Below are 27,696 nucleotides of genomic sequence, written 5' to 3' on the forward strand. Positions count from 1 at the left end.
CATTTCAAACTTCCAGCGTTTGGGAACAATTCAAATCCAGCGCTTGTCTTTGAATACTTTTGTCCCGTTACCTTTCTTGTGCGCAGACGCCCGCAGCATGGCTTGATACTGCATCTCATCTATGAAGACCGCATCGCTGCCCGAGCTGTCGGTCGAGTAGTTCCTGAATCGCGGGTCCATTTTTCACCGCGAAACCAAACAAAAACTGCTCAACCTCTAAGCAGCGACGCCGGCTGCTGCTGCGTGACTGTATCGCCACAAAGAAGTTCCTGTTGTTCGGTGGGAGTGTTCAATCCATGCACGGCTTTCACTCTTTCCTTCATGTAACAGACTATGATTTCTGTTCTGTTTTTTTTTTTTCCTCCTGCTGCTCTTGCAAAATAGCCACCCCAGGGCAACGGTGTCTCAGCTGTCATCAATCACACACGAGTGGAATGATAAAGGGACGTACCTCGACCCACCCACAAAAACCACACCCAAAGAGGCAAAAGGACCCGCGCTGTAGTATGTAACGCACTCCTATGCAGGGAAAACATAGAACAGTGCTGGAAATGTGCAATTAAGAGTCCATGGCACGGTGCATGTTACTGCCTGTTTGACACAACTCGAGACAAATACTTGAACGTCTCCCAATGCGGTAACCAAACTGTCAGAAAGCAATCGAATAATACAATAGCAATTTAATCTGTCAATTTTGCATATTAATAGAGTGCATGTTTATTCAGAAATCTGTTCAATTGTGTTTTTTAAATGTGTATTACTTCTAGCCGGAGACTTTTTGATTCAGGTGGAGTTTATCAGATTTGTACGCCTAAGGATAAGTTGGCACATTCACTCACAATGAGCTAAGATTATATTATACGGATGAAACACAACACAAGACATGCACGGACTCCACAAAGAACAGATTGATTGACAGACACATCTTTGAAGGAAAGAATGCCAAACACTCTGCCACTGTGCCCTATAAACTCAGACTCTTGCAAACTTAAATAACACCAAGACAGCATTTTCCTTATTCTTAATATTCTACAATTAAATACTGTATGGCCATCTATTGATTTCTCTCAAGTTTCTCTCAAAAAGGATGATGACAAGATCCCAACCGTTTTCATTTAGATCAAGATTTTTTCAAGACTTTTCTAGTTGTCGATGAAATGCTTTGACTTTTTCAGTCAAAACGTCTACGACAAAGCATGCTGTTTGTTTTTATTAGGACTTTAGAAGAAGACATAGCTCTGTTTTTGTCACGAAAAAGAAAAACGCTGTGTTGTCCATCCTACTTGGGCACTTTACCGGCCTCCGTGGTTTGAAAATTTGCTGAATGTCTCTCCCTACCCATATTTCTCATAGTAGAGCATTGATTTACCTCCATCTACACCAACAGTTACTCGAGATGCATAGTATTATAATGTTGTGGATAGTCTAAAAGCAATGTAGAAATTATACTTTTTCCTTTTAAAATACCTTGACAAGTCTTTTGTGCAAATTCTTAATGTCATTTTCCAAAGAATTTAGATGTATAAGTGCTAAATAACATTATATCTTCATGTTGTCTGCACAGAAATGGAGCAAAGGATCATGGTCTATGTAGTTTCCTCTGTTTATTTAACTGCTGCTGCAACAAAACAATGCATTTAAGCAAAGAAGCGTACAGTATAGTCCTGCGATATTATTTTGAGACTTTATTGCGGTTATCTTTACGTCTCTATTATCGACCGCCCGCCTTGTCGAGCTGCTGTGTCAGAAGTGGACCACTGAAGCCCCTCTCTACACTTCAGCTCAGGGGGTTTAGTTCGAGGGGAGTGGTCAGGCGTGGGACGACGGGAGATGCCGCGAGAGGATCTGCCCCACCGTCAATGAGGCCTCTGTTCAATCAAACACAGTGGAAAAATGCATCTGCCATTTGTACTTCATGCTTCAATCAAGAGCTTTGCCACCATCTGAAGACAATTAGAACTGGCACACTCTGGCAGGAAAAGAGAGGGAGAAGAGAGAAGCTACTGACAGAGCTTCATTCATAAAAGGAATAACACAAATGATGAGAGGAAATTTGGATGATAAACATACAGTTGAATTGTCTGAGAGGTATTTACTCTACTGCGCACAAGAAAAATGGAAATACAGATTTTCCTTTACACAAATACATGTTGCGTGGGCTCTGCTTCTCTGTGGCCAACCGTTTATTGTTGGAAAAACTAAATAGTACAGTAAATGATTAGCTGAGATAATATTTGGTTTGCCGACATCCACCAAATCTAAACCGGGATTTGATCAGGCATAAATTAGGTCTAAAATTAGACTAAACCAGGACTTAAATGAAGACTAAACTGTGGATAAGGTAATTCTAAATAAAGAATTAACAAAAACATGAATTGATTTGTCTCCAAATAAAGAAATACTCGTACTTCAAGAGGGCCCAGTGTGCCACAGTTTGAGAAACACTGGCTTAGACTTGGGCATTTACATAATTTTAGGGTCCAGACACAATTTGGGGAAAGAAATGCTGTTAAAAAGCATGAAATATAAATGCACTATAAGATTGAAAGCAATAACTACAGCCTATTCACTCGACGTTTATGTGCTAAATGAACAATAAATAAGCTTCTCTCACTTCTGGTCCGAGTCCAAAAACAAAGCAACGATTGTGGCTCTTTCCAGACAAGTGCCTATGGTGTCAACATGGGCTAAACATAAAAGAGTGATTGTTGCATTTGAGCCTTTGAATCACTAAAACTCCAGAGTCCAAGACGTTCTACAGAAATAGCTTTTGATAAGATTTTACAAAACAAAACAAAAGGAAATGGCTTAATAAGTACTTAACTAAGGTTAGGGATAGGAATCTGCAAAATTGATTTATAAGGTTAGGTTGGGTTAAATTTTATTGCCCCCGAAAAGAAATTCTCCTTAGGCTCACAGTGCTGCAGGTCACATTCCACACCTCAACACACACACATTAGGACATTAGGATTATTGAGCAGCCCGAACATAATCAAGAGAAAATAATGTCTCCTTGCCTTTTACATCTAAAACAAGGCATTTTAATTGTATGTATTACCATATCTGCTGTATGCCATTTAGAATTTGATGGCATGAGCCTCTGGGTTGCCTAGAAACCATTCCATTCTGAGGTAAACTTTGAAGGTACAGTAGTTGTGAGAAAGCTAAATGTCTTGGGCTCAAAGTGACTTTCGAAGCTGCAAAGCTTGAAAACCGAGCACTCCAGATTCAACAGCTGCACACCAAAAATATTATAAATCACAGTGTGCAAGTGGAAAATGAGAAAACACTAATGGAGACAACTGAACAGACCAAAAGGTTTGAAAAGGACATTGCATGCATGAGAAGCGAAAAAAGCCATTTACAAGAGTTGCATCAAGGTTTGCAATCAAACCTAACAAAGACAAGCCCTGGAGGAGTAATGTGTTCAGTTAACAGCTGAAAAGGATCACATCCCTGAGGAAAATGATGCAAGTGTGTATTGAGCTGTAGAGGTCATCTAGATGACATTTACTGAAGAAAACATTGAGAGCCCAGATGGCAAAATGAAAGTTTGAACAATTAAAATTAAAAAGCCTCAAGAAAACATGGAAGAGTGCAACTTGCTCAAGAGCCATGTTGGAAGAAGAAATCAGCCGCTAAGAGCAGCTGATTTCTTAAAATTCCTCAAAATTAGTGAGAAAGTGACGAAATGTCATCCTAAAGAAGGAAATCTCGGCTATGGGTGGTGTATGTAAAATGGAGCTTGTCAGATGGAATGTGTGAAGTTTTGCGACAGGAGAAACAGATGAAGAAGCAAAGATTGACATCAGACAGCACAGGCAAGATATGAATGACCCACGTGGTCATAATTTGGACGTTTAAAAACCCCCTTGTGGCGAAATGGCCCGGGCCTTTCGATGCAGGGTTTGCATGTTTCTCTCTGTGTACAGGTTTCCTCCAGGCACTCCGTTTCCCCACCATCAACTCAAAACATGTACCAGAGGTAAAAGAATCCTCAATCCAATCATCCAGCTATGGGTCTGCGCTGCAAAGTGGCACCCCCTGCTCCTGACAGGTCGGCCCAGCGGCGTTGAAGGAAGGGTCAAATTTACCTATGGGGTCAATACGGTGTAACTTTACATCTGAGAAGTTACAAGGTGCTGGAAAATTGGTTTTGAAGCTTCAAGACAAATTGAAAACCACTGCCTAAACTCTGGATGTCCATATCAACAAAGGTTTCAAAAGGTAATATGATTTTAAGTTGAAGATGTTTAGACTCTTTAACAAAGGGCTTAACAAAGACTCTTGACTGGGAGAAGAAACATTTTCAAATATTTTGTTGAAACCTACTTTCGTTACTGTTTACTTACTTTAGGGAAATTTGGCTGTCCTCAAGCTTGTCCTGGTTTGACCTGGTTTAATCAGGTTTAATCTTGATTTACACTTGGGTTTGTGCTGTTCTATTCCTGCTTTAGACATTGTCCAATCCAGTTTTAGTTCCAAGTAAGTCCTGATTTTAATGCGGCGCAAGTGAGAACGCTGCCTTAGGTTCAGCACATTTTCAAGAATAAAAAGACCCTCCTAAATCTGGATGTCCCCCCCTCCAAAATCTGGATTCAACTATCCTCAAGAGCTATTTTGAGGTGTTCAGGTGCACTAGATATCTCACTCAGAACTCAGGTGTTCAAACTTGTACTTTTGAGGCTACTCTGACACATGCATAAAGTAAAGACATGGTTGAAATGCCTGCGGTGGGAGTAAACCAGCCACAACACGACTAATTCAGGTATTAATCCTGTGTACACCCGACCAGATCCTTTGAGTCCAGTTTCTACAAGTGTATTTATGAGATTTAAACCATTTAAGCTCTTTTTGAACATACTTTTAATACATTCATCTTTTAGCCTTTCATCTGTGTATATTTGGAGGTGATGTAAATAGTTGTTGTGGAGCCTGATTTGAGCCCATTTCTGTGCTGATGGAGACTTTGTTTGGCCTTGTTAAATCCTGGTCTAATCTAGGCTTAGCTTTTTGAAATTTGAACATTGGAAAGTTGTGATTTTTCAGGTGTCCAAGGTTTAAAAAAATAAATTTAAAAAAGCACATATTTCTAAAGAAATGCATACATGTAATATTAAAAATGCTATGCTGGACTGGTGAAATAAATAAAATGTCCCAAAAAATCTTGACAACAACATTTTGTTTAATTTTCAAATTAACATGTCAAAAATGTGTTGTACAATTCACTTAGTTGTACTCATAGTTCGCAGTGATGAATATGTTTGGTTCAGGCTGCTCTGTATTTTACGATGACAGTTCTGCCTTGAGAAGCATTCCACTGCGGGACATTCCAGTTCAGGGCGTGCCCACCCTCCTCTGCAGCAGGGGGAGCTGCCTCACGTCCCAATGCGGGTCGCACGGCCCTGTACCTTTGAACATGTCCCAACATGCAACGCCCGCAGGAATTTAAGAGCAAGAAAATACAATCATATGCATTTGGTTATAGTACTCACACTAGTACAGATGCACTCAGCGAAGTACATTGAGGACAAAATTTATAATATATACACTTTAAATTGTCTTAATAAAGCAAAGAGTTAGTTACAGAATACTGATAACCTGCATTAAAACGTATTCCTGAGCGCACAAAGAGATGGAGATGTTCCCGGGCGCTGCACTGCAGGTTACCCCAGCAGCATTGAAGGGTGGGTCAAATGCAGAGGACAATATACCTTAACCTTCTAAGAGTTGTGTTTTCTATTTAGTATTCTGAACACATAGTCCCAGTACATGTTCACGCTTTCATGCATGTTTTTTAAGGCTAATTAATGTGTAATTTTTATAAAGTGGTACGGTATATTTTGATGAAAAATAGCATTGAAAACTGTTGAGAAAAACATTTGCAAGACATGATTTTGATCATAGCATAAATACAGTTGTTGTAGTTCAATAGTATCAGCTGAAAGTTGTAATCATGAGTAACAGTAGTAATAACCTTGTCCTTATATTCAAGTACGTGATAAATTGAGTAAAAAATGTATGTAACTTTTAACTGTGGATCATGAATATATCCTGTATCCTAGAACAGGACACCCCGGGACACGAGGAGAAAGCAGACGAGCGAGACAGCACGACGGTCTGCTCTTTCATAACAGTGAGAGAGAGATGTAACTTTACAGTAACTTTACAAAAACCCCAGGTGCAACTGAAAACACAGTGCATAGAATACAACAGAGCCAGTAGCACAAGACAGCAATGAAGTCTCCGCATATTTTGTCTAGCGTAAAAGTCCCATTTGGTCCAAAGTCTGTCAAAATTATGTCTGGCCAACTGACAAACAAACTGATTATATTATGACAAAACTGGGCCAAAACAAAATCTAAACTATGTATCAATTATAAGCACTTTTGTATCTCCAAAAATATAATCAATCCAAGAAGTTGTACACCACATTCAAAAGGAGTTCAAAACTAGAGACTAATTACAGCTTAAAACCGCAGATATTATACTCAAGGATAAACCATGAATTAACATTATTCCGTCCAAACACTATTCCTTCTTGTTAATGTTTATAATTTAGGCAAATGTCCTCTTTCAAATCCTGTGAACAGAGAGTTTGGAGTTAATCACATGCAATTAGCTCCACATGGTGTTTTCAGGTTTGTGATTATGAAAATAGGACGCCCAGATAATTACAGTATTTATCATCTACTCCTCTGGCTTGAAAATGAAGCATGTCCGTTTACAATGTCTCCCCCTAGAGTCCAAACGAGGATACTGCATCAGGGAACAAGAGCCAGGTGTTTTTGCAGGTGAAGTTGGAGACCTCGCTGTAACATGAAGCCGCGGCTGGACTCGGGATCATGGGGATAGAAAAGTCCAAAGTCAATATGGCCGACCCACTGTTGACGTTTGGTGAGTTATTGAGGGAGGTAGCTACGGCAACGTAGTCAAAACAACGGAGTCACCGGTCAAGCGAGGAAAAATGAGGGGAAAATGTAACCCAGAGCTACTGAAATGTCAAAAGGCGACTGTGTGGAATAATATAGTTTGTACATTCCAAACATTAGGAGTCTTAGTGTAAAGTTTTGATACTAGCAACAAGTAGAAGAAGAGAAGTATATCGAAAAACGGATAATATCGCAAATTGCTGCTTTGGAAATATATTTTTTAATGGAATATTGAGTGTATTGTCTATATTTAAAACTTTCATAAAACTTTCAGGCACATTTTAGCACATTCCTGATGCAAAATTGGCTAAAATAAGTCAGTATGTACAAAAAACATTTGGAGGAAAAAGGAATACAGTAAATGTTTACTACAGAAACACATCAAACATTACTGTGCTGCTTAGTGACAACTGCAATCAAAACACTATAAAACGTGAACAATCACTAAGCTCTAAGGGGAACAAACTCAGGCTTGTATATTAAGTATTTTCCATATTCCAGTTATGCTCAGCTTCTTTCTACATTGTTACAGGTATAAAATAATATTGAAGAATTGAGGCAAGCACTGAAATAAACGCAGCCAGGAAAACCAAATAAAATAGGTCAATGCGATAAAGATATGGGACATAAAAGAAGTGCATTGCAAGTTATTTCATAAACAAATATCCAGATTAGATTGGAAGCAATAAAACCCTGCAACATCTATGACTGAAAGCCAAGGTGCTTAAAAGAGTAATTGTGACATAACCTCATTTTCGTTAGAAGTGAATGAATCGTGTGAAATCAACCCCGACATATCAGACTTGTTTGTGGTTTTAAGACTATTGCTTTGACATGTTAACGGCCCCGAGCCACAATACAATCACTCATCAGTTGTGTTTTTCATTCAAGATTCTTCAGAGAAATTAACATATCCACACTACGTACAAGAGAATATGAAACTTTATACTTCTCCGGACAAAGTGCTTTTAAATGGCTTGGATAGATAGTGTCCCAGCAAAAAGCGACACAATTACATACATGATTTGTTGAGCGCTTAAATAGACATGCTGAGGGCTACAGACATGTGGTTTTAATGTGCAACAATATTACAAACGGCTGCACTTTAAATAAGTGTCTTGGTTTTAGTTGCTCATTAACCACATCAAAAGTTCAACTAAACCAGAACTAAAACTGGACAAGAACAGGACCAAACCAAGTCCACATCAGGACAAAAATGGGATCAATTTAGTCCCAAACAATGACAGTACTACATCTACTAAATTGTTAACTGTATTTAAAAGTACAGATAGTAGTAGTAGTCAAATGTAGAGAGCTAAAAGTACAAAAATATCCACTCAAAAACGTATTTAAGTAACGTACAGATACCTAAAAGTACATTTTACATTACTTCTAATACTTTGCACTACTCTACTACATCTACTAAATTGGTAACTGGATTTAAAAGTACAGATAGTTAAAGTACTCAAACGTAGAGAGCTAAAAGTACAAAAATATCCACTCAAAAACGTATTTAAGTAACGTACAGATACCTAAAAGTACATTTTACATTACTTATTATACTTTGCACTACTCTACTACATCTACTAAATTGTTAACTGTATTTAAAAGTACAGATAGTAGGAGTAGTCACATGTAGAGAGCTAAAAGTACAAAAATATAAACTCAAAAACGTATTTAAGTAACGTACAGACACCTAAAAGTACATTTTACATTACTTCTAATACTTTGCACTACTCTACTACATCTACTAAATTGGTAACTGGATTTAAAAGTACAGATAGTTAAAGTACTCAAACGTAGAGAGCTAAAAGTACAAAAATATAAACTCAAAAACGTATTTAAGTAACGTACAGACACCTAAAAGTACATTTTACATGACTTCTTATACCACTACTAAGTGTTGTAAAAACACCCCCCCCCCCCCCCCCCCTGGCCGGACCCTCCCACTCCAAACCGCGCGCGCGCTCGACGCACGCGCCGCTCACCTTTGCAGCACATCTGGCCGTACAGATGCGCGCCCACTTCCCCGCAGCTCATTTCGTGGATGGTCCGGCGGTACACGAGCCCGCACCACACCGGCTCCACCACCACAGCCCGCGGCGACTCGTCCACCTCGGCCATGGCGACGATGCTCCCGCGGCGCGCCAAAGCCAACTGCGCGGGGACCGTCTCACCCCCAAAAACCTCCGCTCCTTTCTTCCCCCTCCGTCACCAGCAGCCTTCCCAAACTCGACCCGCTCCTCTCCGCGGCGCACGCAGAGGAGCGCACACAAACACACGGACTCGTCTCGGATTGCACACTTTGTCACAAGTCCAGCCCACTTTTGTTTTGTGTGCGGCAAAAAAGAAAAAAGAAGCGCGCTCCATCCCAGACGCGACTGTGCCACATGGACCTATTATATTACCGCGCGCGCTTTCCTAAAATCCATAACGAAACCCATATGCCGCGTGTGTTTGGAGAGGAACGTCCCGGGGAAACGACGCGACGACTGCGCCACTTTTAGCCGCGCACGCACTGAGATTACGTACCGCGGTGAAGTTAGTTTCACGTTGGACGTTGGACATTCGCCTCCGCAAGTAGAGCGGGAGCTTCCTCTGAGTGTGCGCCGCCTGCAGTAGCTCGACGCGGGGAGCTGCGCGCTGAAGTGCCGCTTGGTACGCCAGTTAGGGACCAACTCTAAAGTACCGTTTGTTTAAAAATGTGTTGTCTTAAAAAATATCAAACGTATTTATATTTAAAAAAAACAACAATATTGGGCATGAATCCAAGTTGCTAATATTAGATGCAATAGTCCTTTTGGGCTGAAAAATTAACCCTTTGTAGATTTTTAAAGAATATTTTTAGTCAAAAAATCAAGGATTCTTATCAATAGCTCCTAAGTCAGCTAGCCTAGATAGTAAACGCTAAGTGATTATAATAGTTTGAGTCTCCAGGTATCACGCACACCTTTTACTTTTTCAAATTAACCCTTTATAGATTTTTAAGGAATATTTTTCGTCAAAAATCAAGGATTCTTTTCAATAGCTCCTAAGTTAGCAAACCTAGATACTAAACACTAAGTGATTATAGTAGTTGTGGTCTCCAGGTATCACGCACACCTTTTACTTTTTCAATTTAACCCTTTGTTAATTTTTAAGGAATATTTTTCGTCAAAAAACAAGGATTCTTTTCAATAGCTCCTAAGTTGGCAAACCTAGATAGTAAACGCTAAGTGATTATAGTTGTTGTGGTCTCCAGGTATCACGCACACCTTTTACTTTTTCAATTTAACCCTTTATAGATTTTTAAGGAATATTTCTCGTCAAAAAACAAGGATTCTTTTCAATAGCTCCTAAGTTAGCAAACCTAGATAGTAAAAGCTAAGTGATTATAGTAGTTGTGGTCTCCAGGTATCATGCACACCTTTTACTTTTTCAAATTAACTCTTTGTAGATTTTTAAGGAATATTTTTCGTCAAAAAACAAGAATTCTTTTCAATAGCTCCTAAGTTAGCAAACCTAGATACTAAATGCTAAGTGATTATAGTAGTCTGTCTCCAGGTATCACGCACACCTTTTACTTTTTCAAATTAACCCTTTATAGATTTTTAAGGAATATTTTTCGTCAAAAAACAAGGATTCTTTTCAATAGCTCCTAAGTCAGCTGACCTAGAAAGTCAAACCCAAGTGATTATAGTAGTTGTGGTCTCCAGGTATCACGCACACCTTTTACTTTTTCAATTTAACCCTTTGTTGATTTTTAAGGAATATTTTTCGTCAAAAAACAAGGATTCTTTTCAATAGCTCCTAAGTCAGCTGACCTAGAAAGTCAAACCCAAGTGATTATAGTAGTTGTAGTCTCCAGGTATCACGCACACCTTTTACTTTTTCAAATTAACCCTTTGTAGATTTTTAAGGAATATTTTTCGTCAAAAAACAAGGATTCTTTTCAATAGCTTCTAAATCAGCTGACCTAGAAAGTCAAACCCAAGTTATTATAATAGTAGGCGAAATAAGAACAAGATAGGGACAAAACAGGAACAAAACGGGACGGCAAAATAGGCACAATACAGGATCAGAACAGAGCAGGAACAAAACAAAAAGAAGCCAAGAAGGAACTAAACAGCAGAGGGGGGCGTGCCCAAGCCGCTGCGGACCACCACAGGAGACTTGCAATATTACCAGTGGAATTACTACGTTCAATCGAAACTGATCAAAATAAATTCTCGGCACATACCGGGCATGGTTGACAAAGTAGCACACGATACTTCCTTAGCTGCTCAATGGGATCGCTCCACACCACAGGCTGCATCCAAACTGAGTGGACCAGCGCATGCAACGTTGGCCAGCTGTTGCCGCACAACAGCGCCTTCGCCGCAATCTGCGGCACGTGGTCATGGACAAGGCGTTAAAAGCCAAACGGGTGTACTTGACCGGTGTATCTGGGGCAAACCGGGATTTAGGAGCGTTGAAACTGAATGACTGAGGAGAATTGGGAGTTCATTACCTGCTAGGTGATTTGCCAGAGCCCCGGACCGCATTATGGGTGCCTGTGGCACTGCAGCGGCACTACCGGAAGAATTTAATTCATGAATTTGTGAAATGAATCGAAGCCGTGGGATTGTCATTACCTGGAATGGAGGACGGAGTGGCCAACAACCAAGGCCTGGAAGAGCGTGTGGGTGAAACGAGAGGCGGATGAGGAGGGCGCGCTTAAAGTGTCTGCCAGCTGAGCGCCACGAAGCGGCAGGTAAGTGTACCCTCAGCACAGGCCTCTACAGCCCATATTGCCACATTCCACCCCCCCCGAAATGCATCGTCGCCCCGACGATGAAACACAACTTAACACCAAGGCCTAAAAACTACTTGTGTCAGCCTGGAGGATGACACAGGAGCACCTTGGCCGGATGGTTGTTCAACTAGGGACCTTGGAATACGGTGGGGATTTAGGTATTGGCCAGCGGTCGTGCGAGTGGACCGGCGTACAGATGCCTCGCTGAAGCCAGGATTGGCCACAGCGTCAATTACTGGCGGAGCCTGGTCAGTGACCACGGTGGGGAGAGCAACTAATGGTTCTTGAGCACTCGGCACGTGTAATGGGACGTGGGAGGAGTTTTGGGGCACAACTGTTGGCTGCCGCACCGGCGGCTGTAAAAACAAATCATCCTCAAATGACTGTTCATCTTCTACGATTGGTGCTACAGGTGCATCCGGAGGATTCACACCAGGGACAGTGGCAGGGGAGTCACTGCAAAGCAGGGCCTTCAACGGGGATCGGTGGACCCTTTTTACCTTGGTTTGTTGATCCACAGGAGCCACCGTGTACACCACACCATCTTCCCTTGGGGCTTGCAGGACAACATAGGTTGAGGACCCCACAGGTCTTGGGTCTTCCGACAACCCCTAGCACTGTAATCGCGAAGTAGCACCAGCTGGCCTTCCTTAAATGGCACATCTATGACCCGTTGGTCATGATTTGCCTTTCTGCGTGAGGACGCCAGACGCAATCTTTCTCTTGCCCCGTTGAAAGCCACCTGAAGACGCGTCTGGTGCTCTTTTCACCCACTGTTACGAACCTAGGGATTCTGTAGGGGTGTCAGCTCCCTGGGCAGTGGGAGTCAGCACCCTCTCCTCGTTGCCAGGTGATTCTCTCCACTGCAGGTCCCTCCTAACACACCTTAGGATCATTTGGCTTGAGTGGAGCCAGCCTGGATATAAGGGAGGCTGGTGGGAGCAGTCTCTCTCTCTCTCGCCACGCCCCAAGACTGGTTGCTGTACTGTGTGGCAGCACAGTTTAATTCTGTTTATTTTTGCAAATTTTCATGGCAACGATACATATCACACTACACTTATTTAGTTGCCATCTACACAGATACATTAGTTTCTTTTGCAGGGCCTGATTATTTATAATAAAAATATACTATTAATTATTGTGAGTGCTGTGTGGACTCCCCTCTTTGTTTGGCTGCCGTTGAGCCGGGTGGTCGTAACAGCTCCGCCCCGGAGCTGATGGTCCGGGGCGGAGAAATGAAGAGGAACGGATGCAGGGCATTGTCCAGCTGTGGAAGAGGGAGCATGCAGCTGTGCAGGGGGAGGGGCGGGTGACCAATCAAATCTCAAGAAGTGAGCATTTAAATCATTCACCCACTATAGATCCCCCTCTGTCTGGGCAGGGGAGATTTTGAAGCCCAAGATGGTTTTCAGGCTTCTCCACACTCCCTGAATGTTCTTCTGCTGCAGCTGCTCCTCCATCCTCCTCTTGTAGCCGGCCTCAGCCTGCCTGCTCTTCCTCCTCAGCTTTTTCTGCACAGTCCTCAGCTCCTCCTTGTTCCCTGACCTGAAGGCTCTCTTCTTCTCCTTCAGCAGAGCCTTCAGTTCACGGGTAATCCATGGCTTGTTGTTTGGAAAACACCGCACCGTCAGGGAGGGAACAATGTTCTCAAAACAGAAGTTGATGTAGTCCGTGATGCACTCTCTGATGGTGTTGATGTCCTCCCCATGGCCGTAAAGCTCAGTCCAGACAGTCCCTCAGAGCCTCCTCGCTCTCAGCAGACCACATCCTCACCACACCGGACACCACAGGCTGCCTGCGCATGATGGGTTCATACACAGGCCTCAGATGTACAAGGTTGTGGTCCGAGCTGCCCAGGGGAGGGAGGGGGGAAGAAGAATAAGCCTCTTTGGTGTTGGCAAAAAACAAGTCCAATGTTCTATTGTTTCTGGTGGGGCAGGTGACATACTGGGTGTATGTTGGTAGAACAGAAGAGGGAGAAGCGTGGTTAAAGTCACCAGAGATGAGGAAGAGAGCCTGTGGATGCTGTGATTGCAGCCTACAAGTGCAGGAGAGCAGTGCTTCACAAGCTTATTCAGCATTGGCAGACGGGGCCACATAGACTACAATCAAAATCACATGCGAGAACTCCCGGGGCAGATAATATGGCCTCATGCCAATAGCCAATAGTTCAATATCCGAGACTTTGTAATCTCATACAGCTTACACAACTGCTGGATGAGAGGGCTCTCAAAGTTTCGTCCCTGGTCCGAGTGTATGCGTGCCGGAACACCAAACTTTGCAAACCACTCTGTGACCAGGACTTGCGCCACAGTGGAAGCGTGCTTGTTGCGGGTTGGAACTACAAGTGTGTATTTGCTAAAAACGTCAGTCATGACCAGCACGTTTTCCAGACCAGTGGAGGTCTGCTCTAACAGGGTAAAGTCGATAGCAAGGATCTCGTTTGGCTGTGAAGCCAGTAAGTGGCCCATAAAGGCGTGAGGAACCGATTGGTTGTCCTTTGCATGCTGACATCTCTCGCAAGCCTGGCACCATTGGGCTACCTCCCGTGACATACCTGGCCAATAGCACCGGGAACACAGCAAGGCCAGAGTCCTCTCTATTCCTTGGTGTCCATGCTCCTGATGGACCTGGGTGAGGACATTCTGGACCAAGGCTTTAGGCAGAAGGAGTTGATACACAGCCCCACCACCGTCAGGACGAAACACCTTCCGATACAGCAGCCCCTCTAACTCTACCAGGCGGTCCCACTGGGCCAGCACTAAGAGGGCAGTCGAAGAGAGGGCTCGTCGCTCTTCACGAGTGGGCTGTCGATTTTGTTGCCAAAAGGTCAGGATCTCCTGTATGGCGGGGTCAGACTGCTGAAGCTCGCGGAGGTCAGCAGGGGCAACTTGCGGTAGAAAAGTCACAAGGGACTGTGTTGCCTGTGTAACCATTCCTTGTAGGGCTTGTTTTAACTGCCCAGGCAGACATGTGCCCCAAGTTCCCGGTGCCACTTCCTGTAAGGAAGTGCCAGGCTGGCGAGACAAAGTGTCAGCATTTTGGTTACACTTACCTGAACGATATTTTAATTCAAAATCAAAAGAGGCCAACTGGGCGGCCCAGCGCTGCTCAACAGCTCCCAGTGTGTCTGAGGAGGGATGACTCAGGGGATTGTTGTCCATATAGATCACGCATTTGTGTCCTAGCAGTTACTCCCTGAATTTCTCAGTCAGGGCCCACTTAAGGGCCAACAACTCTAGCTTCATGGAGCTGTAGTTGGACATGTTGCGCTCAGTCGGGCGCAGGCCTCGACTGGCGTACGCAAGAGGTCGCACCTTCCCTTCCTGGTCCTGGGAGAGCACTGCCCCCAATCCAGCATGACTTGCACCAACCTCCAGAATGAATGGGAGGGAGAAGTCAGCGTAGGCAAAGTACCGGGGCCGTGGTGAGCTTGGCTTTTAAGGCCTCAAAGCTCTGCTGACATTCTGTGGTCCAGGGTCCAGTAGCACAGGCCGTTTCCTTGACCGTTTACCAGTCAGTTCAGCAACTCTACGGTGTTTGCTAACTGCTAAAATAATCCTTGATTTTTGGCGGAAAACATTCCTTAAAATTCAAAAAGGGTTCAATTGAAAAAGTAAAAGGTGTTACCTGGAGACTCAATCTACTATAATAACTTGGGTTTGACTTTCTAGGTCAGCTGACTTAGGAGCTATTGAAAAGAATCCTTTTCTTTTGACAAAAAATATTCCTTAAAAATCTACAAAGGGTTAATTTGAAAAAGTAAAAGGTGTGCGTGATACCTGGAGACCACAACTACTATAATCATTTAGCTTTTACTATCTAGGTTTGCTAACTTAGGAGCTATTGAAAAGAATCCTTGTTTTTTGACGAAAAATATTCCTTAAAAATCTATAAAGGGTTAAATTGAAAAAGTAAAAGGTGTGCGTTATACCTGGAGACCACAACTACTATAATCACTTGGGTTTGATTTTCTAGGTCAGCTGACTTAGGAGCTATTGAAGAGAATCCTTGATTTTTGACAAAAAATATTCCTTAAAAATCAACAAAGGATCAATTTGAAAAAGTAAAAGGTGTGCGTGATACCTGGAGACCACAACTACTATAATCACTTGGGTTTGACTTTCTAGGTCAGCTGACTTAGGAGCTATTGAAAAGAATCCTTGTTTTTTGACGAAAAATATTCCTTAAAAATCTACAAAGGGTTAATTTGAAAAAGTAAAAGGTGTGTGTGATACCTGGAGACCACAACTACTATAATCACTTAACTTTTACTATCTAGGTTTGCTAACTTAGGAGCTATTGAAAAGAATCCTTGTTTTTTGACGAAAAATATTCCTTAAAAATCTACAAAGGGTTAATTTGAAAAAGTAAAAGGTGTGCGTGATACCTGGAGACCACAACTACTATAATCACTTGGGTTTGACTTTCTAGGTTTGCTAACTTAGGAGCTATTGAAAAGAATCCTTGTTTTTTCACGAAAAATATTCCTTAAAAATCTATAAAGGGTTAAATTGAAAAAGTAAAAGGTGTGTGTGATACCTGGAGACCACAACTACTATAATCACTTGGGTTTGACTTTCTAGGTCAGCTGACTTAGGAGCTATTGAAGAGAATCCTTGATTTTTGACAAAAAATATTCCTTAAAAATCAACAAAGGATCAATTTGAAAAAGTAAAAGGTGTGCGTGATACCTGGACACTCAATTTACTATAATAACTTGGGGTTGACTTTCTAGGTTACCCGATTTAGGAGCTATTGAAAAGAATCCTTGATTTTTGACGAAAAATATTCCTTTAAAATCTACAAAGGGTTAATTTGAAAAAGTAAAAGGTGTGCGTGATACCTGGAGAGCACAACTACTATAATCACTTAGCATTTACGATCTAGGTTTGCTAACTTAGGAGCTATTGAAAAGAATCCTTGTTTTTTGACTAAAAATATTCTTTAAAAATCTACAAAGGGTTAATTTTTTAGCCCAAAAGGACTATGACATCTAGGATTAGCAACTTGGATTCATGCTCAATGTTGTTGTTTTTTTTGTTTTTTTTATAAATATGTTTATATTTTTTAAGATAACAAACGGTACTTTAGAGACGGTCCCTAACTGGCGTACCAAGCGGCACTTCAGCGCGCAGCTCCCTGTGTCGAGCTACTGCAGGCGGGGCACACTCAGAGGAAGCTCCCGCTCTAGTTGCGGAGGCGAATGTCCAACGTCCAACGTGAAACTAACTTCACCGCGGTAGATTACGTAACCGTCCCGGGAGCGCAACGGGAACAGGACCGACTTGAATACTTATTATGATGAGAGAGGTTTGCGCTGGTTTTGGGTGTAACTTTTGACGGGAGCGGGTCGGACTGCGCTTTTACGTGACGTTTCCCCCCCGCGCGCACAGCAGTAACTCATGCTTCCAACAGCTGTGGGTCATAAATAACGCAAACAGAGCCGCCCGTGCTCTTTTCTGCGCACCGCTGAGAAATACTGCACTTTTACGAGCAGGCAGGGCCGGCCCAAGCCTTCAGGGGGCCCTAAGCGAAAACATTTTTGGGGGCCCCTCACCACGTCATCAGAATCAGTTTTATTGCCATTGTCAGTAAACTATTCACATATGGGAACTTTCTTCAACGCAAACAAAGCGCACCAAAACTCCAGGGCATCTGTTTGCCAGTTAGTTTATTCTCAGCACCTCACAAGCTCAAATATTGATAACTTAAATCCCACAATGCAACTTGGTATTCCGCTGACATCACCTCTACTCCCTGTACAAATAACACACGTCCAAGATATGTTTTTGGGTGTATTTGTGGGCATTAAGGGTCTACAGCCACATTAGCACATTAGTTTAAATTAATGAACAGGGGGGGTCTGGGGGCTCTCCCCCAGAGATTTTCAGACCTTTTTTGGGTCTTCTGCTGCATTTTAATGTGATCCAGCCGGCTAAAGTAAGAGTAAAATGTTGAGGTTGTAATGCTATAAAATGATGATGTGATGAAACTGTGCCAGGAGAAAATGACTAAAGCCAGTTATTAATACATTAGTGTACTTAATTACTCAATACAATATTGGCTGTGAAAATTAATTATGGTCAAATTGATTCATTTGAACTTAAAATGTAAAACTAACAGTCATCCTTACTAATTATCTTTTACTGCTCCCAACTGTTCCTTCTTGTCAAAGTGACAAAACAAGTTATATTAAATTAAACAAATGGCATAAGCATTGCTTGATTAACAATTAACACTGATAAAACAGTGCAAACATGTTATTCCCAGAGAATGACCAGAACTAGAAGTGAAGGTCCAAACCTAGCTATAGTGAAGAGACTGTGTTTCTGCAACTTTGCCACTTTTGTATAAAAATATATAGTATTATTCTATAACAGACGTAATCATAATATGTCTGGTTATTTTTCACTATCAATTTATTATAATTTATAACAAATAGTCTTTTTAAATAAATTGAAATGTTTTATTGCTCTATTAAAAGTTAATTACAATATAAATGTTTGTTCTGATCAGAACATCACACACTGGACTCCTGCATGACACAATGCTGCGATGTGATTGGCTGATGGACCTTACGTGCATAAACCTTTACATTTCTCTCATTCCACGTTAAGAAGTCAAAGTAAAACAGACATCACGAGTCACGATTGATCTCACACATGGTGATGTGAGAGAGAGGGACGCAAACTCAAACCCGCTCATCTTTAACTGAGGCTGCACAGGGGCCCGGGACAGGGGCCTGGGACAGGGGCGCACACTGTTCACTCCAAAGTTTCACGTCAGAGGTTCTGGACGAGACGGCGCTCGTCCGGACCGGATCTCTTCATGACCCGGGCATAGACGCCCCTCACCGGCCTCACCTGCAGCTAACACGACCGGGCTGGTGTCAATGTTAAGCTTATTATCTTTCATTCAGACATATTGTGCTCAGAGCTCTCGTCGCCTCCAGTCTGAGCGAACTAACGTGACAGAATCGTGTTGTTTCAAACAGCAGCATTAACCGTCTCTTTGTAAGAGAAGTTCAATACCTGGAGAGTGTTGTTGAGTTTGCAGTTTCTTTACATCGTCAAGAAGTTTCTTCTTTCGTTTTTCGGCACCAGGAGATATATTCTTCTGGACATGAGGACCACGCAGGGACCACGTACTGTTGTGTTTATGTTTTGCTCTCGAGCTCCTCGCACACAATGAAGTTGACCAATCAGCGCAGGTTTGGTGTCTTGGTTGCCAGATTGTCATTACAAATAAATGCGGTTTGTGTGTTATATGTTACCGCTGTGTGCGCTGCCGCGCCAGCAGCGCTACTACACTAGTGGCGCACGCTGCGCTTGCACTTCTCATAAGACGGGTTGCCGGATTGGGGGCCCTCTTAACGCCTCGGGGCCCTACGCGGCTGCTTAGTTAGCTTATAGGCTGGGCCGGCCCTGCGAGCAGGTATAGGCTTATTTCCAGGAAAAAAAAAAAAGTCTTAAACATTCCAACGTGACTATAAATGTTTTAAGATATGGCACAATCAGACTGCCACGGGCTGTTCCCAAAGTACAAAATGAATGTACTCTAACGTGCTCAAACAATAGATAGTAGTAGTAATAATAGCTTTCACAGGTTGGAATTTATAAGGTGTCGTTTCGTTTCAACACTTAACAATAAATACTGCAATAACTCCCACTGTATGGCCATTATATTCTGCTTATTTGGTTAAAATACACAGCATTATTCGTTGTGTTAGCTGTTGTGCATGGCAGACATCTATTCCAGTTTATCTGATCAGAAATAATGCAAATCTGAAATGCAAAACAACCAATAGCAACTTCAACTGAATAATAAACATTTCAAAAACACTACATTTCAAGCCGCAAATATATTTTTTAAGTTAATATCTGAATGATGCCACATATTTACTCGTGCCCTGTGAGAGAAAAAGCAGGTGCAGCAGATAATTTCCTTCACATTTACAACATCCTTTCACTTTGTTACAAGCAGACACTTTATAAACAAATAGAAACCTCCTTTTGGCCGTGTGTCCCAGTTGATTCATAATTTCTTGGGTTTGTCCCTGGCCCATGTCCTGCCCCTTACACCAAGTCTAAATGAGTCAATGTGCTGCAATCTCCGTGGCAGATCGTCTCCTCACATAACCTCTGGTATAAGGCACAGTTAAAGAGCGCTGCAGTGCCTCGGGTTTATGAAAGAATCTGTTTCTTCCCATTGCAACATTTTAATGGGATCAGTATGTGAGGGAAACTATAGGATCATTCTAGGACAACTACTACTTGTATTACTAAAGTGTTTTATGAACAATACATTCTTCAAACTCTCACAACATGACTTTAAGTGGGAGTGAAACAATGGGCCCTTGTAGTGACAAGAACCTCCAGATAGGATTTGTTTATGTGTCTATTCATTAGAAATGCAAATCTGTGCATTATTTAATATTTTGTCTGAACACAAATCATAAGTCATATTTTAAATACATTTTACACCCAAACTGTTACTCTTACTTTTTACTTCTACTTCAGAAATATTATTTTAGTAATACTACTCTTTACATATTTGTACATATTTTGGCCACTGCTGGATAGATATATATCAATTGTTGTTATAGACATCTCAAAAATTAGAATACCAAGTTTACCGTTTTATTAAAAGTATTAAAAATCCTCTAAAAAGAGATAGAATCGTCTCATGTAAACTCCCAGACAAAGTGATATTTTTGCACTTTTGGTTAATTTTGTGTTCCATTCATGTGTGTGATACTTGAACCTCAACAAAGACATTTATAGCCACATTTGAGCACATTCTTGATGCTTTGTTAAAATATTGTCAAATACTATACTACCACCACTACTACCACCACCACTACTACTACCACTGCTACTACTACTACTACTACCACTGCTACTACGACGACTACAACATATTTCTGCCTCTCCAAAACATTCACACGACTTCAAAGTTGCTTCTCACTGCTTGTGTGTACCATAAATACAACACACAAGCTAAAATACTGTGCAGGTTTAATGTGTTTACTATGGAGCACTACACTGTGGGGCTGGTTTTACTCTTCAGGTTTGGCACCTTTCACTCATGTTTGTACTTCTTACTTCTCCTTGTTTTTCCACAGCCACGTCTGTAATCACTTAACGACTCATTGTGGGGAAACATTTTGATTTAAAGTTCTGGTTCTTAGTTTAGCCTCTTTGGAGACGTGGTTTAGTCCTGGGTTAGAACTCAAATCAAGGACAAGGAATCTAGTCCCTTTAGTTCTGGTTTCATTTCGAGTGCGTTCAACTTCACATTAATTTGTACTCGTTTTGTCCCGGTTTAAGCCCAGTTTAATTCAGATGTAGACTTGGTTTGGCCCTGTTCTAGTCCTGGTTCAGCCCTGGTCTAGAGCAGGTTTAGTCCTTTAAACTAGACTAAACAAGAGCTCAAACAGGACCAAACCCAGTCAACATCAGGACTAAAATGGGCTCAGTTTAGGCCCAAATAACGGCAAGTGTGAACCTAGCTTTAGTCTTCGTCCTGGTTTAGTCCGGGTTAGTTTAGCCCATGTTTAGACCCAGTTTGGTCTCGATTAAATCCTCGTTTAGTTCCGCTTCGTTTGAATGGGTCGCTCTCATTTCCTCCTTTGCCAATGCCAACGTCTGTTCTTTCCACGGTGAAAACGACAGGACAAGTGACTCATAGTTGCACGTGATCGGACAGTAAGCCTCAGCCTTTTATTAAATGTATTTTTTTTTGTTGCGTTGCCACCGTCGCAGCCCTTCACCAGGATTAAAACCAGATTTGGGTGCGGCTTCCGACTTGGATCAGTGCGACTCCGGTGTCGAGTCCGGGTGGTGAATCCGGATCTTTTAAGTTCCCGGTAGCTGCTTTCTAAACTGTCTGCAGGGATCACGCACTAAAAGGCCTATTGTAATCAGGGAGTCGAGAAGAGAAATATTACACCCATGATGAACATCTCGGGCAGCTACAATTCAGCCAAAGGAGGAGGTTTTGGCATGACTAAAGCCAGATCTTACACAATGAAGACACGAAAGAAAAAGAACTTGTGCAATCTTAATACTGAGTTGGCTTTTATGTTAAAGTTGTGAACAATTTTGTGCTTATTCAAATCTCTTTTCTCACATAACCAGGAAGACGAATGAATAAAGATAATGAAATATGATTACGTTTTTAAATAAAGCACTTTCCAAGATACGCAATGACTCACAGCAGGTACAACAAGCAATGAATCAACTAATCGTAATTTCATAATCGTTATCTGGACAATACAGACTCTAAAACACAATAGTTTTTTATACGACAATTGTTTTTTATATCAAAGACATCAGCATTGTCGAATCGAAAATGTCAAAAAAGAGCTAACTATTTATGATTTGAATCATTGTAAGTATTATAATAATAATGTAATATCTAAAAGCTTCCAGTTACCATATTCCAACCATCCAACCATAAATTCAGCATTTGTTGTGTTCTGTGTTTAATCTACTTTGGGTTTTTTTCTATTTTGTGCATCTGTAAAAACACAAGCAACAATGACTAATATTAAAACCAATTAAAAGTATAATATTATTTAACTATTCAAAGTGCTTTCAAGTAAAACCTCAGCAACTATTTGTACAAACTAGACACAACACACTAAATAATCAACTGATATTAACAGATTTACTTAACCGTTATCAGTCATTAAGTGAAAGATAATGCCGTAGAATGTAGTTTTAACTCGTAATGAAAGGTAAAAACTAAAAATACCAACAATAATTGGCACACTTATCAGTCTCGACACACATTAGCAGAGCCACATGTGTTTTATGAACTGTTAAGCTCTGGAGACACGCGTTCCGATGACTCAATCCAAACAGACCGTTCAGAGGCAGACCCGGGTCCAGACCGTCCCGGGACCTTCCAGGGGGCTTTGTGAGACCTCCCTGAGTTTGTTATGCCTTGATCCCAGCAACAGGCCGCGCCCCCAGTGTCAGGTTCAGCATCGTTAACGCCGCATCCACGACGCCACCCCGGCTTTTTATAAACCGAGCACAGGACGAAATCCCTTTTACCTACTTTCACCCGCAGCTCAAAGGCACCTTGGAGATGTTAGCAAAGAGCTATCGTGCACCTAAAGGCTGGGTTAGACCTGGTTCTAGTCCTGGTCTAGTAAGATAAGATATTCCTTTATTGTCCCACATGGGGAAATTTCATTGGTGCAACGCAGGTAGATACAGAGGTAGATACAGAAGAACAGATCACTTATAGGAAGTATGAAAAACACTTTCAGTAGAAGATCTCCTATAAATAAATAAAAACTCCCATAGACAAATAAATACATAAATAAATACCATTGCATGTGATCCCGACAGTAATTGCACATGAATATGTGTCACGACAGCACATAGATTGCACATGAATTTCACAGTAATTGCACATATGACAGAATTGCACATCAGTATTAGGTTAGGTCAGTATTGCGACGGGATAACGTGACGATCTCCGGGTAAGACGACTGTTCTCCGCAGTTTCATGAGTTCCTCCTTTGTGTAAACGCGGTACGGCGCCGGCCGGGGGGCGGGGCCGGAGGGCGGGGCCGGAGCCGGGGGGGGCGGGGGCGGAGCCGGGGGGGGCGGGGGCGGAGCCGGGGGGCGGGGGCGGAGCCGGGGGACTCAGAGCCAAGACACATCGCAACGACACGACGAAAACACTCAATCCAGCCGAATAAAGTCAAAACAAGTTAATTTAAAGCGATTCCAGTGCGTGTCCCGATCGTTCGTGAAGTTCCTCTTTCATATAAACGTGTATATAAACGTGTACCGACGACACGCCGTACTTTAGCGCGGCCGGAGGGCGCGGGGGGGGGGGGGGGGCTGGTGGGCTCGCTCGGAGCTAGCTCACGTCACAACAACACAACGAACGCAACGAAAAACGCTCAAATCCAGCCGAAAAAAGTCAAAAACAGTTGAATTAAAAAACTATTCCAGCGCGTGTCCCTATCGTACAGTAAAATAGAAAAAATATACTAACCATATTTACAAAATATAGGAGATAAAGCACAATAAGTGTGAGAAAGAAGAGAGCGTTTACACCGGGCTGCCAGCTGTACCAGCGCCTTATGACGTCGATGAGACTTGGGGATTATTGGTCCTGGTTTAAGCTTTAATTTTGTTAAGGTATGGACTAATTTAGCTGTTATTGAGTCATAGATTCAACATGTTTCTGTTCATTTCTGGGTCAGACTTGGTAAAGAAATTCAATGGTCCAAACCAGATGGACTTTGCTGGCCCTGGTTTAGTTCACTTTATAGACCGAGATACTAGAGGTGGACAAGATATCGACATTTTGATAATATCGTGAATGTTGTTTTGAAGCTGTGCGAAATCTGGACGTCGAGTTAATCGTTTATGGTAGAAAATGCTACAAAAAGAGCTGATTCAAAGTCAAACTGAATAAAAGTGATGTTGTAAACTTTTAAATAGGGGTACATGGTGATAATTATGCACTTTTGTGATCATTTGATGGACATTTCACATTTGTCTGACTTAAACTTCAACTAAAACATTCAAAGATGTGTTTTACCTAATTTCTGTCGCCTGACGATCATTATACTATTATACTATCATTATAAAACACTGAGATATTCATTTTTCTCAATATTGCCCAGCCCTACATGCTACTGACCTTCAAACAAGTTTGTTCAGTCCTGGTTTAGAGTTTGGTTAGACCTGGCATTTGGACCTGGCTCGTTTAGCTGTGGTTTAGACTTCCCTTTTTACACCTGGTTTCGTCTTAGTCCCGGTTTAGTCTCGTTTCAGTTCTTCTCTAGACCTTTGTTCGTGCCCGGTCATATTTAGCCGTAGTTTGGACCTGGTTTTAGTCTCCAAAAGTGAGCCACGGAGGCTCCGCACGTGATTCTGCAGCCTGCTGACTAACAATGTAAACAAGAGCCATTGCAGCTTGTCCAATCGATGCGCCTCCACTTTCATTCCTCCGTTTATGGAGGAATGAATAAAACTTTAGACCGCAGCTGACAGTCAGGACTTTCGGTTTGCGAATATCGACGGCGGAGACTTTGCTGTAATGCGACGAGAAGAGAACGCGAATCGCTTTGAAATGTCATGTTTTATTGACTAAAGGTCGCTACGGTGCACGGTGTCTTTCTCAGTGTTTACCTACAATAGTCTATTTGCAGTGTTCAGTTGTTGAGTCCTGGTTTAAGTAGAGTGTGGACCTGGTGATGTCCTAGTTTAATACAAGTCATACCTTCACTCACTTTCACCTTGCACTCAAAGACGTCTTATAACAATAGCAAGCTCTGGTCTAAAGTGATCTAGACAATAACGTAGGAGTGAGGTAATACTGATAAAAATGTATGTTATGTTTTGGACCTGTTTCTGTCTTTGTTTAGTCATACATCTGATTTATTACTGCTGGTAATGAAAATACCCATTCCCTTCTCAGGTATTCCTTCAGATTAGCTGCCCTTGTTATCTGTCCTCATCCCTCGAATAGCCTTGTTGGTTTTATGAAGATATTTATTGACTCAGGGCGTGTCTCTGATGCTCCTCAAGGAAACCGCTGCATTGTAACTCTAACCTAGAAATATGATCATAATGGTTTAAAGATTGAGCATAATATCGAACATATCATATCATGATATCAGAATGTCTTTCCATGTTTTTGTACCTAAATGTTGACGCCATGCTACTATTACAGGAAATACTATCTACTGTTATATATAGAGCTATGTAGTGTTGCTAAAACTAAAACTTTTTAAATGCACACCATTCAAATATGTCATAGTAAATGTAGAATTAACTGCTTGAATTGAATTTTGTTTAGTTTTCATCTATCGCCAAGAGTGATGTTTCTAATACCATTTAATTGACATCTATTAGAGTTACTTCCAACACTCCACATGACTTAAAAGTTTCATACAACAGCTCTACTTTGTCCTCGTGAGTCTGTCGCACACATTTCCCTGTAATTTGCCTGAGGGCGTGTCACACATTTGACAGCCGCCATTGTGAAAGTGGCATCAGCCCAGAGCGAGCCCTGCAGGTGCGACTGGCTCTTTTATTTCCCACAATGCCCCGAGGTAACCTCCGGGCAGTGTCTGCGGTGACGGCTTCATTGATCATGTCATGAAAATACCAAGAGAAAGCAAGAAGAGCCAGTGACAATGGAATTTTAAAAGAGCAGGACTAAAATCGACAGGAATAAAAACAGTAAATGTGTGGATCAACTTTTTTATGAGTTACACATATTTTAATAACGGATAATTGCAGCTAAATGACTTGAGTTTAAAGAAAGTTTTATAGTATAATACACATTGACATTTAAAAAAAGATTTGCAAACTAATTTAATTAATCAAATACTGAAACATAATTAGTAAATTAGAAACATGACAGTGTTTTGATGATCAGTATTTTGATGGTATAAACGGCTTCATCTATGACATGTCACTATAAACTGTACAAAGTCTTTATTTGTTCAAGATAGTTGCAAGAGTAGTTTGGAACATATTGTGCAGTGGAATCATTCTGAATAATTGTCACAAAATTGGGCAACTTGACTCTTTTAATCGTGTCACAATCCAATATGTTTGCCATCTTACATTTCTCGTTTCTTTTTCACCGCATCATTGCAAAATGATGAATCACCCAAACATATAAAGCAACTCATTTACATTATATGAAATCGGACCAAACGTTACTACACAAGGGTCAAAAATCTGATTCTAATCGACACTAGATACTCAAAATTAGTGTGGTATTGAAATCGGTATCAAGCATATTTCTTAGTATCGGTATCTTAGTATCTAAACACCCGCAATACTTAATAATTCTGTGCAAAGATACTCCAAAATTAAACAAATTAGAATAAACTAATTAAAAAAAGAGAATAGGCTGCAAAAAATAAAAATCGCAACATCAGTGAAAAAATCATCACAACCAATACAAAGATGAAGCTATAATTCAAACTTCAGCTCCTCTAAACTCCTCATCAACAAAAGGGAATCCTCCACGTGTGATGTCACTTCACTTGCCCGGCGCTCACAGGGTTAACCCTCAGCTCCAGGAAGCGGGCCGGGAGCAGAGAGGGGCGTGTGAGACGACGGGGAGGCGGCGCGAACTTACAGGACGACAAGAGCGCAGAGGACAACCAGCAACACTGACAGGACGTCAGGCTTTTCCCAAACCCCTTTTTCTCGTCCTACCTTCTTTCTTCCGGACCCTCCACTGCCAAGCGAGGAGCAGGGTCAGAATGTGCCCCACCACCACCAGCGCCGGGAACACATGTCCAGGGGGGCTTGTCGGCATCGTCCCCGCTTTGAGAATGGACAGTCCCGGGACAGGCGCGCGACGAGAGCCAGGTGGTGAAGGGGAGGGCGAGGAGGAGGAGGAGGAGGAGGAGGGGAGGAGGAGGAGAAGGGGTGAAAGGTGACGGGCGAAGAGGGAGGCGTGAGGCGATTCCTTCTTTAGGGGTGGGGTGTCATCCTTTTCGGAGTTAAAAACAGCAGCGAGAAGTTGTCCCTGAGTTTTTTAGTAGTGGCGTGTGTGGAGCGGAGAGCAGCCCTCCCTCCCAGTCCCCTGCTCTGACTCAGTGTGGCTCCACAGACCGACCGCGCTGCTCCCTCCCACTCACTTCTCCTGTTTCACTGCTGCTGCGTTCAACTACTGACTTTTACATTTCCCTGCGACTCAAACTATTGTCCAGTTCTCTTTCTCTAGAAGTAAGTCCCTATAATGATGTCCCTTTGTCTTTTTCAATGTCCTTCGTAAAGTTAAGATAAGATGAGATAAGATGACCTTTATTTGTCCCACAATGGGGAAATTCCAGTGTTGCAACACAGATTATGAACAGAAGTGGAATGTTAGAAACGTCCATAAAATATAGCTAAATCTGTAAAAATATATTTAAATCTAGTGTAAATAGTTATCAACTTTAAAAAGCTTGCAAGAAAGACCAATGTTTCTCTAAAGTTTTCC

At 41.9% G+C, this 27,696-nt stretch overlaps 1 protein-coding gene across 8 annotated transcripts in view; it reads right to left on the minus strand.

Annotated features, from left to right (window-relative positions):
• pleca (plectin a) overlaps positions 1-27,696 on the minus strand; it is a 144,417-nt gene that overhangs the window by 52,840 nt on the left and 63,881 nt on the right. For 3 of the 8 annotated variants that reach the window (XM_072448082.1, XM_072448081.1, XM_072448079.1), the window contains exon 1: positions 72-195. The exons of 4 other annotated variants lie outside the window; for them this stretch is intronic. In XM_072448082.1, coding sequence (XP_072304183.1) covers positions 72-180 — 109 coding nt within the window. In that variant the 5' untranslated portion in view covers positions 181-195. Of the gene's footprint in view, positions 1-71; positions 196-8,920; positions 9,057-27,696 lie in introns of those variants that run through there. One more of the 8 variants, XM_072448078.1, reaches the window with a different exon arrangement.

The sequence above is a fragment of the Eucyclogobius newberryi genome, unplaced genomic scaffold, assembly GCF_026437365.1.
Source record: "Eucyclogobius newberryi isolate DKJ021-1_F unplaced genomic scaffold, fEucNew1.0.hap1 SCAF_16, whole genome shotgun sequence".
NCBI lineage: Eukaryota > Metazoa > Chordata > Actinopteri > Gobiiformes > Gobiidae > Eucyclogobius > Eucyclogobius newberryi.